This window comes from Propithecus coquereli, unplaced genomic scaffold, assembly GCF_000956105.1.
Source record: "Propithecus coquereli isolate 6110/MARCELLA unplaced genomic scaffold, Pcoq_1.0 Scaffold310, whole genome shotgun sequence".
In the NCBI taxonomy this organism is placed as follows: domain Eukaryota; kingdom Metazoa; phylum Chordata; class Mammalia; order Primates; family Indriidae; genus Propithecus; species Propithecus coquereli.
Window position 1 is genome coordinate 140832 of NW_012148731.1, and position 12639 is coordinate 153470.

Consider the following 12639-nt stretch of genomic DNA (forward strand, 5'->3'; position numbering starts at 1 on the left):
AGAGGCCAGAGCCACACGGGAGCCACTGCCTTCTCTGAACAAGTCACTTCAACCGTAGCCTTTCTGTGCCCTCACGCCTGCGGTTGAGATGCCAACGGGAGCGTTAAATGAGACGCCCAGTTCCTGGCACACACAGTGGATGGCCGATACGTAGTATCCAGAGTAACAAAAATCACTACTATTGTTATCATCCTTATTATTATCTCTGCTGCTGTTGTGGGTGCTTCAGCTGCAAACACCTGAGAGAGGCTCCGTGGGCTACCTGGCAGCAGCTGCCTGGCAGGACACAAGGCACCACACCCCTCCCTCCTCTGTCCCCTACTGAGCCCCGTGTACAATTTCATCACCAGGGTGGCCACACTCCCCAGTTTGCCTGGGACAGTCCCGGTTTACGCCTGTTGTCACGGCATCATTATCGGCAGCTTCCTTGTTCCCTTCCCGGCGTGTCCTGCTCTGGGATGATGAATTCCACGTCCCTTCCCCACCGTGTGCTTGGCACAGTGGGCTCTGAGCACCCTGCCAACCTCCCCCTGAACCTGGGGCTTCCCGGGAGCAAGGACCCTGGGCCCCGCACAGTGCAGCCCAGAGCCGATGCCCCATAAACGTTCCTCAGACCTCCCGGAACCTTCCAGAGAGCCCGCGAGTCCTGCCCTGGCGTCACGGGCCCACAGCCCTCCAGGCGCCCTGCCCGGGCTGTGTGGAGCAGATGGCAGACACGTACCTTTTGGAATCCAGTCGGCTCCCCTGGAGAACTCTGTGTCTGTTATTGTAGGGAAGGGGAGGAAAGGGGGAAAAAATAAGTTAAGTGAGTGAAACTTAAATCCCAACAGAGCCTGTAATGGAATATTCATTTTGTCAGGGGAGTGTTTCTTTAAAACTTCTGGTCATCTGGACAGCCTGAGCCAGCAGGTGATTCGATTTAATGAGCTTTTTAACGCACTTCAGGCCCAGCTGGGACCCTGTCTGGGAAGGCCTTGGCCATGGCGGCCGGGGCCACGGCCGACCTGGCTTGGCCTGGGCTGACACCTAGTGGCCGTCACGGCTGCATCGGGCCAGGAAAGCCCCGGAGCGCTGGAACTTGGAGCCTGGGGCCTTCAGGGCCATTTCATCCTCCTCCTCCTCCTTGGACTTAGGGACTTAGGACACTTAACCTCTGTGCCTCAGTTTCCTTATCAGTTCACAGGGATTAATAACAGTACCTATTTTATAGGGTTGTTATGAGGACATGCCATTTAATAAAGATAATTGTTATTATTAGTTTAGCTATTATTATTATTATTATTATCTTGTGCAAAGAGACACGAGGGCCCTAAAGGGGAAAGCGCTTGCTCTACTGAATCACAAAGCAAGGTCATGAAGCGGGGCTGGACCCCAGGGCTCCCCACATCACGCCTGCAAGACAAGGGTGTGTTTTAACGCTGGCTCTGCCACCGACTAGCATGTGGCCCTGGGCAAATTTCTCAGCTTCTTGGAGTCTCGGCTTCCCCTCTGGAGACTGGAGTGGAGATACCATTACTCTAGTAAGGGGTAGCTATAAAGATCGAATGGAATAATGCACATAAATCTCTCGGCTTGGTAGGCAGCAAGTGCTCCGTACACATTAACTATGAGGTTACTGCTGTGGTTACTGGGACTCCAGACACACAAGGTGGTTGAATGGCCAAAGGACATCATGCAAGTCAACTGTCTAGGACCCAGAGTCTTCCTCTCCTCTCTCTGAGTCATCATCTGTGCCTGGTTGGTGGGTGCACAGAGCAGAGTGGATGTGGGCTGAGCTCTGTCTCCCCGGGTGAGTCTGGGCCCAGCCGTGGTCCCTTCCCTGAGGCCCGAGACTGGTGCATCCTTGGCACCTACCAGCAGAGAGCTGGAGTCCTTCAGCTTGGACTTGTACAGCATCCACCGGTAGCGCAGATCTTCCAGCTGATCCGAGGTCCCCCTTGCTGGCCCAAGACGAAGGAGGTTCTCAAAGAGATGCTGACCTTCTGGTACCCGAGCCTCCAGCTCCTGGGGGGAAATGACAGTGTCATGGTGTAGCTTCCAAATGTCCCAGACAGCCCCGCTTGGCTGGTAAGGACGGGCCAATCAACTTTGACAGAGAGGCACATGGGGAGGAGGCAGTCAGAACTGGTAAAGTGAGACTTCCATCTGTGCAAATTCAAGCCAAGGCCCAGCAACTGCTCTCTGGAATGTTACAGAACGGCCTCCTGCATGGAAGGGGCAGCTGGATTGCCGACCTCCGGTGGTTGCTTCCAACACTGACATTCTAGCATCGAGTTCTCCAGAGGGCTTGACGTAAGAGTCAGCATCATTAGAAAAGCTATCATTGTTGAACACATCTTTCCGTCGGCATTTTTGAGCCTGGCAGAGTGGTGCTGGAATGGGCAGATCTTTCGTTCAAAATACAGTACAGTGTTCCCGTACGATGGTACCTTTTATTCTCAGGACTCCCGAAACGTTGCGTGATGTGGGTATAGGAACAGGACTCTAAATCCAGGAGCCTAGGTTTAAATCCTGGCTTTGGATCCTGGCTCTGCCCCATCCCACTAGCTGTGCAATATGGGGCAATTTGCTTAGCTTCTCAGAGCCACTAGGATGCGGGCTGTACAAGAGCAAAGGGGTTTAACGTGGGGAAATGAAAGTCTTCTCTGATACGGCTGGAGTTGGGTGGTGGCAGTGGTGGGAAATGAGAGGGGCAAGCCAAGCATGAGAGAGGAGGTGGAGGCAGGAAGGGCCAACTAGATGACTGGGACCAAACCTCTCACTGAGGACAAAATATGAAAAGCATTTTAAAGGCATTAAGGGGTTAATGAAAGAATGAAGCACATCAGACCAAAAACTCAGGAAAGGTTGAGAAGTCGGTGCTGTGTTTAGGCCTGCTTTTGCCCTTACGGTATTTGCAAATTTGGAAGAAATAGCTGTAAAACAGACCTGTGCTTTTGGCAGCCTCACAGGGGTAAGGAGATGAAGGTCAAAGTCTGGGCCCTGCAGAGGTGAAGATTCTCAAAAACCATTTGCCCTTTAGCTGAGACATCTAAAGCCTTTACCCTCAGAATAAAAGGAACCTGGACATTGTGTGGACTTGCAGCCTGGCTCCAAGTCGTCTCAGTGGTCCAGGGAACCTCAAGCCTTGAACTTGGACTCAGTGGTCCCAGAATGATAAAGCTTGCACTTGCCGGGCAGCAGCAAACAAAATCTTCTCTGGAGGAAGAGATTATCCTACATCTCAAATTACTCTTACACATATTTTGTCAAACACAATGTCCAGAACATAAACAAACCAGCTACACACAAGAAACCAAGAACAAGATCAGCCAGAAATAATACACAATAAAAACATTTCTAAAATGCCTTGAGATACTTGAATTATTAGACACATTCCATAAAACAGCTATGTTTACTATGTCCAAAGAATTAAAAGACAAGCTTAATTTCAGCAATGATATGGAAGCTATGAAAAATGATAGAGCAGATTATTAAAAGAACCATATAGAAGTTCTAGAACTGACAAATACAACAACGAAAGTTAAGAACTCAATAGACATGTGTAACAGCAAATGAGACACAGCTAAAGAGAGAATTAGTAAACTGGAAGATGGGTCAGAAAAAACCATCCAGAATGCAACACAAAAAGACAAAAGGATGAAAAGTACACAAGAGAGAATAAGAGACATAATGCACACAGTGAGAAGGAATGACACATTTAAATGACATCACATAAGGAGGGGAGGCAATATTTTAAGAGATAATATTGATGAATTTTCCAGAAAGACCCTAGACCACAGATTCAGGAGTTCAAATGAATCCCAAGCAGGATAAATGAAAAGAAATCCAAACTCTAAGCTATCATAGTAGAAAATCAGAAAAAGAAGGAAAAAGAGAGGTAGGCAAGGCCAAAGTGAGAAAGCCTTGTGTGATAAACTTGGGGGTTTAAAGTCTACATTGAATGGTTTTCATCAGGGGGAAGACAAGGTCATATCTGTGACTCTGAAGGGTCAGTCTGGCTGCGGAATCAGCCATAACCTGGAAGTTGGGCCCAAAGGGAAGAAGGGAGACCAGCTGGGAGGATATTGCCACAAAGTCAAAAACAGTAAGTGCCCAAAGTAAGACAATGGTAGTGAAAAGGACTGAAACAAAAAATGTCCAGGAGGTGGAATCGAGGAGGATCCGGTGACTAATTAGACATGGCAGTGAAGAAGAAAGAAGAGAAATGGTAGCTTGATTGCAAAAATGGCCATGACTTCCCCATCCCCCTTCCCCTGGCCACATGCAAGTTCTTTGCAAAATGACTTTCCAGCACCCCCCATCAAGGGATGGAGCCTATTTTCCCTCCCCTTGAATCTGGGCTGGTTTTGTCCCATGGAATGCAGGGGAATTAAAATGCTATGCCCTTTCCTAGCCTAGGCCTCAAAAGGCCTTGCCTGCTCCCAGCTGCTCAGACCCTGCCTCTGCTATGCGAAGTCCAGGCTGTCCCACAGGGCAGCAAGAGATGTGTAGTCCATGTCATTCTCATCTCCAACAGCCAGAAGCAGAGCTGCCCTGCTGACCTGCCACCGACAGCAGACAGATGATGGAGACCAGCCAAACCCAGAAGCAGCGCCCAGCCGAGCTCAGCCTAACCTGCCAAGCTTCAGAATCACAAGTTAAACAAACAGTTGCTGTTTTAAACCACAAACTATTGGGGTGGTTTGTTACACAGCAATAGCTAACTGATACAGGAGTCAAGCCGTTAGTGGTGATAGTTTGCATGTAGGGAAATACGGAAGTGGGCTGAAGGGAGGGATAAATGCCAGGAAAAGTTCTTTCAAAATCTTTGAACCTAAAGAGTTTAAAAACCATTATTTACAAACAAGGGAGAACAGATCATGAACTATGTCTGTGCTCCTTTTTTCTGAAGAACTCCTGGTGGCAGACATATCTGCAGGTACAACCTCTGCGGGCAAGAGACTTTTCCTTGGGAACAAACCTGCAGCTTCATTTCTCTGGTCCTCAGGTCCCTGGCTGTGGCAGTTCTCATTGCGATGATTCTGACCAGCTTGGAATTTTCCACCTGCAACCACTGCTCAAAGTTCCTCAGGAGCTGGGCGAAGTCTTCATGGCTGGCTTCGTCCTCCTGGAGCAGGTTTGCCTGCAGCAAGGCACGTGGCCAAAGCATTAGAGGTGGAAAAACCCACTGGCCATGTGTCCTGGGGATTCCGCCTGAGGTAGAGGGACAGGGACGAGGACAGGATGCCCAAAAGGTGACGGGGGAGTCTGGGGGAGGAGGGGTGAATCTCTACTCGAAGTGGCCACATTTAGGGGCCAAGAGCATGGCTCACTTTCTGCTTCCTGGTCCCCTGGTAGAAAATACAGTGGTCATCCTTGTACCACGCATGTCCCCCTCTGGGCTCCATGGCCACAGTGATCTGTACAATGTGCAAGTCTGTTTAACTAAGTCTTTGCTAATACACTTTGGTGGCTTCTCACATCTCCCCAGTATGGCCCCAGAACCTCAGGCTCTGCTTTCTCCCACAGTGCTCCTGCCTTCCCTGTTCTCTGAGCAAGCAGATGCCGAGTCCCAGCCCTGCAAGCGGGCGCTCGCTCGCCCTCTGGGTCTGTGCACACACTGTCCCCTCCGCCTGGACACGCCTCCCTCCTGGTCTCTCCTGTGCTCCCACTCCGCCTCGAGGATTCAGCTGACATTTCATGTCGCCACCACTCGCTGCAGGCTCCCCTAACGTCTGGCCCCCCTGCACCAGGCTTTGTGCAAACTCTTATTTAGCTGCCTGTGGATCCCCCTCCCTTGCTCCTGGGCCCAGCAGCATGGGCGGGTCCTGGGAGCTTGTGAGACATGCAGAATCAGTCTCGGGCCTCCCCAGACCTTCTAATTCACAACGTGCATTTTAACATAAGGCCAGGTGCACATCGCAGTCTGAAAAGCTCGGGGCTGGAGTCTAAGTTCTTTGAGGGCAGGAAGTGTCATTCACAGCTGTATCTCAGCTCTGAGCACAGCCCTTGGAACGAACAAACACTCAATATGTGTGTTTGGGATGAGTGAATGGAAGAATGAATGAATAATTCGACACATTGTTTTTGAAGGACAAGCAATAATTGTCTTTTCAACACGGTTCCATTTTTTAAAAGGCAGTAGGAGGAAGTGATGGATGATACAATGTTGTTAGTTCTTTTCACAAAATACAGCCATGGCACAAAAATACACCCATCTTGTACGATTTCAGTTTCCAACCTGGGACACCAGCAGGAAGTTGTCAGCCCTGGCGCCCTCCTCCCTGAAGTGGCTGCTGCTAGTGGTTCAGAGAGGCGAGTACCTGTCTGGCCAAGGGACGTCTACATCCCCCCCAGTGGCCTGGCTCTGCAGTCTGGGATGTCTGAGGCCCTCCGCGCAGTGGCAAATGCTCCCTGGGCCATGGCAGGGGCAGGCTTGAGCGAGGCAGGATGTGCCAGTCCTTAGAGCTGAGCATGTGGCCTGGGCAGGGAGGGACTGTGCTGGGGACCCCCACCCCCACTTGACCTGGGACCTGCCCCTTCTCCTGCAGGCCCACCGGGAAGACTCACCTGACGACGATGCCTGGGAATAGGATCTGTAGGGTTGATGAGAAACCCAGACTTTGGGATGTTGTTAGTGAAAACCATTTTCTTCCCCGAATCCACTTCTGTCCTCTGCAGCTTCCAGTTTCTGATGAGGCTGAGAAGACAAACTCAGCCCCATCAGTGCGGTGATGTGCCGAGGACCCACCAGGCCACGGGAGAATAGAATTGGGGGATCAGGGGTGCCGAGTCAGGGCCCTGCTTCAGGTCTGTCAGAGTTCCCAAAGCATAGTCAAGTCTAGTTTCTGACTTTAAACTCACATTACCCTGCCATCAAGGTGCAGACACCCATTGGTACAGATGGGGAAACTGAGACTGAAGCCAGAATAGGCTGGAGGCGAACTCCCAACCCAGGGACAGTTCCTGGCCTTTCTTGCCCCCGAGAGAATCACCAATTGGGCAAAGCATGGAGATGCCCCAGGCACCCGGCGCCACGCCGGGAACACAGCAGAGCCCCTGCCTTCTGCTCCACGAGCACCCTTGAGCGCTCCCAGGTGGGGAGGGGCGTTGTCCCGGACAGGGCTCGGAGCCGGAGGTGCTCTCACCTCAGCAGCCCTTCCTCCAGCAGCCGCAGGGCCCGCCACGACTCCGTCAGCTCCCTGAGCTCCTGCTGCACCATGGCAGCCCCCTCCGGGGAAGACTTCTCCATCACAAGCCGGCCGTGCGCTTCAATGAGGGGCAGCTGGGCCTCCTTCTCCGGGAAGTCCGCCACCAGCCTCTACAGGACACACAGACACGCAGTGAGGTCTCGGGCTGGGGAAGGTCTCTGCGCGCTGCCACCTCCCGCCCCCCAGCGTGGAAGTGTTGGCCTGTTGAGGCTGCTTTTGGGGGATGCAGGAGAGGAAATCACCACCTTACCTCCACCTCGACCTCTTGGGACTCGACGTCCCAGGGGCCGGTGTCCCCCCGGTGTGACTCCAGCTTCTGCGTGACCGCAGCGATCCACTGCCGCAGCTCCAGCAGCTGGTGGCCGAAGGTGCAGTGCTCCCGCACGCCCTGCTGACACCTGTCCACGAGGTCCTGCAGCACAGCCCGGGGGACCCAGGGTGCCCTGAGTGCTGGCCAGAGAAGAGACCCTGGGCACCGTCCCCACCCTGAAGGACCCCCAGACCTGCCCAGACCTCCAAGGGTCCCCACCCCGCAGCAATGCAAGAGGCTGGTCCTGCCTTCTACACGGCACAAGGAATTCAGTCCCGGAAGATCAACTCTGGTTTAAAATGCTTCTCGAGCCTGTTTTACTTTCATGGAAACTACCAAGTCTAGGTGAGGGTGGGGGAAACCTGAGCTCTTGTCTCTTGTCTGCCACCGATGTAAACTGGCACAACCCCTTGCGGAAACCGCTGGTCAGTATCTACTACAGCTGAACACGATGTACCTCGGGATACAGCCATTCCACTCCTGGGCGTACACCCCATGGAAATGGGAACCTACCCTCACCAAAGGGCACCCACGTGATGTTACTTGTGATAGCCCCAAACTGGAAACGACCCACATGCCCATCAAGAGTACAGTGAATAATACACGGTGGTAGATTCATATGATGAAACGTTTTACAGCAGCAAGAAGGATCAGGCCATAACCACATGCAATATTACAGATGAATTTACTTACACACAAAAGAAAACATTCTGTCTGATCCAATTTAAGTGGAGGATGAAATCAGGCAGACTCTATGCTGTGACAAGCCTGGGGTCAGGGTGACCCTTCAGGGTCGGTAATGGTGGGCTGGGCAGTGCCCCAGGGGCACCCGGGCGCTGGGAGGCTGGTATTATTCTGGGTTTTATCTGGGTGCTGGCAACAAAGATGCATTTAATTTTTTAAACATTTATCAAGCTGTACACTTAGATATTCATTTTCCTGTATATGGTTGTGCTTCAATAAAAAGTTTGTCAAAATAGTCTACCAGTTTTCTCTCCTTTCTGGGCCAACATGTTGCTCAGCTCTCTGAGGCAGGGACCTTGCTCTTCTCTGTCTCCAGGAAGGGTGGGCACTGAGCCCGGGGGGTAGCCATTCTCCGTCCTCCTGGCCACCCAGCCTGGGCCCCTCGTCAGCCCACCCCCACCTAGTCAGACCCCAGGCCACGGTCCCGTCCTGCTGTGTGGCCTGGATGAGGTCTTCATGACTCTCTGGCCACTGCAGGCCCTGCCTCCTGCATCCCACGACACTGGCTGAGATCACTGTGTGCCAGGCCTGTACCAGGGACGTGCCAGGGATGTCCCCGTGCTGGGGACGTTGCTGCATCTGTCCTCAACAGATCTTACAAAGGCCTGAGAACTTATCTAAAACTCCACTTCTCTGAGCTCTGCTGGCCCCTGTGTACCAACATCAGAGCAAGTGCCCTCAAAGGCTCCCCACTGCACAGAGCTGTGATCTCCAGTATGGGATCTCGCCCCCAGGGGGACGCGGAGATCACTTCACGTATTAGGACTTATTAGACTTAAGCACTGAGTACCAGAATAATCAAAGAAGGGCAATTTCTTTTTAAAGAAGCATGTAAACAGTAAATAAAGAAGTACGACAGAATGAGAACATCATCTTGCAACCACCAGCGATGCTCAGTGAATGCTGCTTCTTATAGTGATGAATCTAGCTCATCATTTATTTGCATGTAGGTAAAGCTGACTTTTGCTGCTTCTATGGGTTTCTGGGGGCTCCCGAAGGGTGCAGACAGTGTTTTCTATTTCTCTACTCCCACTGCCTCAACCTTGAGACCATTAGCTACTAATTTATTAACTGGAATTAAACAAATTCAAAGAGTCCTTATCATAGCTTAGATCAGTGGGTCTCTACAGGTGGTGCCTGTTTCCTGGAAACTCGTGGGGGGAGTTTTGGTTGCTGCAGTAATGAGGGGGTGAGGGTGATGCCAGCGGATACAGTGACAGGCCTGGGTGCCGCCATCCCATCCTCGGGAGGACAGTCCAGCAATGCAGAATGCCAATGCACAGACCCCACAGGATGTTCTAATGTCCTACCAACATCCACGGCAGTTAAAAACAAAAACAAAAACAAAAACCCTGTTCATCACAACCGGAGCTTAGACTCTCACTCTAGTTAACACACAAACACGAAGAGGTTTTTGCAATTTTAACAAAAATGCTTGACTTCTCCAGGAATGCAACCATTGTGTAAACCAATGGGAGGCGGGTCTTGGACTAGAGGGGCGTGTTCTGACCTCCTCCTACGTCTTGAGTGTGGCCATCTGGGAGTACCTACGTACTGAAGTACACTATTTTATCATAATTACTTTTATTTCTCTTTTCTATTTCCTGTGTGGGTTACTTACAATATCTATGAATTTCAAAATCGTAAAGAGGCTGTTGGGAATATTTTTTATTAAAATAGGGCATGCGGGATCGGGATGGAGACGCTGCCTGGGACTGGGTTTTCTCGCGGCGTGACTGCCAGAGACCAGCTCTGCTCTCCTCGGGGCTTGTTGCAAAGGCAGAAACAGGACTCCACCTGAATCAGTGTCAGAGCCGGGCCTGCGTCTCCATTCCAGCTTATCCTCCCGCCAATTCTGAAGGTGCCTGGAGTTCCATTCCCACCGCTGGGGGAGACTCAGTCCTGTGCCAATGCCAGGAAGACCTTGGGAAGCCACTAGGGGGCACTGCAGACAAAGCTCTGCGGCCTCCCCGTCTCAAACACGCTGCAGAGTGCTGGGGCCTCCAGGGCGCCGTGAGGATCACAGCAGCCTGCTCTATTTTTTTGCCTCACAGCCCTTATCACAATATGGAATCCTGCGTTCACTTGTTTGCTGATTAATTGTCCATCTCCCCATCTAGAACATAACCCCCTGCAGGGCAGGGGCCTTGGCTGTGTTGCTCATATTACCTCCACCCTCGGGCCTAGAACACTGCTTGGCATACAAGAGGTACTCAATAATAGTCTGTTGCATGAAGGCGGAAGGGAAGGAAAAAAGGGAGAAAGAAAAAAAAAAAAGGTTGGGTGGAATGAAGGAAGGAAAGAGGGAGAAAGCCCCCAGGCGTGTAGGATCCCAGGGGCCTGGTCTCTGCCCCAGCACGAGCCCTTCTGTGGCCCCTCACCTCCAGAGCCCTCTGCAGGGCCTGGTAGTCGGAGGAGAGCTGGTCCATTCTGTGCTGGTGGTTGGGATTCCCTTGGGCGAGAGGCTTCAGAGCCTCCATCTGCGCCCCCAGGTCCAGCCCCTCTTCCTGCAGCCCCTGCGGAGGAGAAAGGAATGGGTGGGCTGATCAGGGTGGGGCTCTGGGGGGAGAGCCTGGGGTGGGGGGAGGCTGCCCCAGGAGGCAGGGCTCCCCCACACCTGCGGCCGCACCATGTGTATGGCTGGTCTGACGGGCCCACTCTCAGGGCTGGAGAGATTTAAAAAATCAGACAAAAATATCCTGGGACACCACGAAAATAAACCCTGCTGCAGACCAGACGGCATCTCAGGGACAAACTAGTCACATCTGGACTTGTCCTTGATGGTTACCTCTTGTTACGAGGAAGCACATCCCGATTTCAGTTGCCCCAAATTCACCATCTTTCACGTCGTCCCAAGAACACTCAATTTATGTGTGAGCCGTGCTTGAGTTTTAAAAAGATAAATGTGTATCATATGCATTTTAAAAACCTGCAAGCCCCTTATTCAGCCAACAATTATCAGGGATCAGCCGGACAGTCCACATGCATGTGTTTTTAAAATTATTCTTAATCCCCAAATTGGTTTTTTTAACTGAAACTCTCTGGACTCACTAGGAATATTTTATAGCAAAGCAGCTTTAAAAACTAATACCAGTGTTAGACTCTGGAACTGAGGAGTAAACAAAAAGCTTTTTGTTTTGTTAGGCTTGAGAATCAGTAATTGGAGGCCAGGAACCATCAGATACATGAGCAAAGATTCTGTTGAGACGAAAGGTCAGATCTCAAGGAAGGGTCTAAATCTCGGGCTCAAGCCAGCTGCTGCTTTGCTGGTTGCTGCTAAAGGAAGGGGGCTGCTCGTAGGTGCAGCTGAGCACCTGGGTAGGGGGGACTCGGGCCCCACGGACCCCTTACCTGCAACCTCGAGAGCTGGGCCTGTTTCCCAGGAAGGTCCCGCTGCGGCCCATTCTCAGCACGGACCCTGACTTGGAGGTCCAAGAGCTTTGTCTGCAGGGGCTCAAAACCAGCTCCAAAGTCCTTGTGCTGAGCGAGCAAGCTCTGCAGAGACACAGACAGGGCAGCACGCACGTTAAAAGCTTTCCTCACGGGCACCTTGCTGTAAGACCGGACCCTTGCAGCCAGGCTGCTCTTGGTCTCAGCCAGCTCATACTCGCTCAGGCACCACCCATGCCAGGAAGCCTTAGCGGAACCTGATGGGGTTGGCTGCCTTTCCTTAGGGTCACCATAGTGTCCTCCCATAACGCTTAGACCACATCCCTCTAGAATGGGGACTGGCAAGCTACATCCCCCCACCCACCAACCAAATCCCACCAGGGGCCTGTTTTTGTGAATAAAGGTTTACTGGGACGCAGCCACGCCCATTCATGTACAGCTGCTTTCACACCACAGTGGCAGAGGTGAGTAGCTGCAGCAGAGACCGCCTGCCCTGCAAACACCAAAACCTTCACCCTCTGGCCCTTTATGAAACACTTCTCAAACCCTTGCTCTAGAACAGCACTTTGGTGCCTCCTGGTAATTGCCTATTTATTTGTCTTCACCACCAGGCTGCAAGCATTTGAGAGCAAAGATCTTGGCTTCCTAGAACCATACCAGGCCCTGCTGATGGTGGCAACAGCACCCGGGAGCTGAGCTCATGGGCTGAGTCCTGGCTTGGCCACCCATAGACCATGAGCCTCTCACTTGACCATCCTGCCTTAGTTTGCTCATGGGTAAAACAGGGAAAGTAAAAGCACCTCCCTCATAGTGTTCTTACTTAGATTAGATAAGAACAAGGATCCAAAGCTGGCTCATAGGCAGTGCCCCACAGATCACAGCTATTATCGTCACCATCGTTGGATGCTCAGCAGACATTTGTTACATAAAACAATAAGCTGCCCACAACGTGCCGTGCCATGCCACGTCTTTGACTTCGTGTAATCATTTAGCGATGTGTCA

At 51.8% G+C, this 12639-nt stretch overlaps 1 protein-coding gene across 1 annotated transcript in view; it reads right to left on the bottom strand.

Annotated features, from left to right (window-relative positions):
* The window catches only part of SYNE3 (spectrin repeat containing, nuclear envelope family member 3), an 80793-nt gene that overhangs the window by 9228 nt on the left and 58926 nt on the right, over positions 1-12639 (bottom strand). The window contains exons 10-17 of the mRNA XM_012650114.1: positions 11599-11742; positions 10629-10763; positions 7444-7605; positions 7131-7303; positions 6553-6682; positions 4964-5125; positions 1855-2004; positions 722-760 (exon numbers count right to left, since the gene is read on the bottom strand). Coding sequence (XP_012505568.1) covers positions 722-760; positions 1855-2004; positions 4964-5125; positions 6553-6682; positions 7131-7303; positions 7444-7605; positions 10629-10763; positions 11599-11742 — 1095 coding nt within the window. The remainder of the gene's footprint in view (positions 1-721; positions 761-1854; positions 2005-4963; positions 5126-6552; positions 6683-7130; positions 7304-7443; positions 7606-10628; positions 10764-11598; positions 11743-12639) is intronic.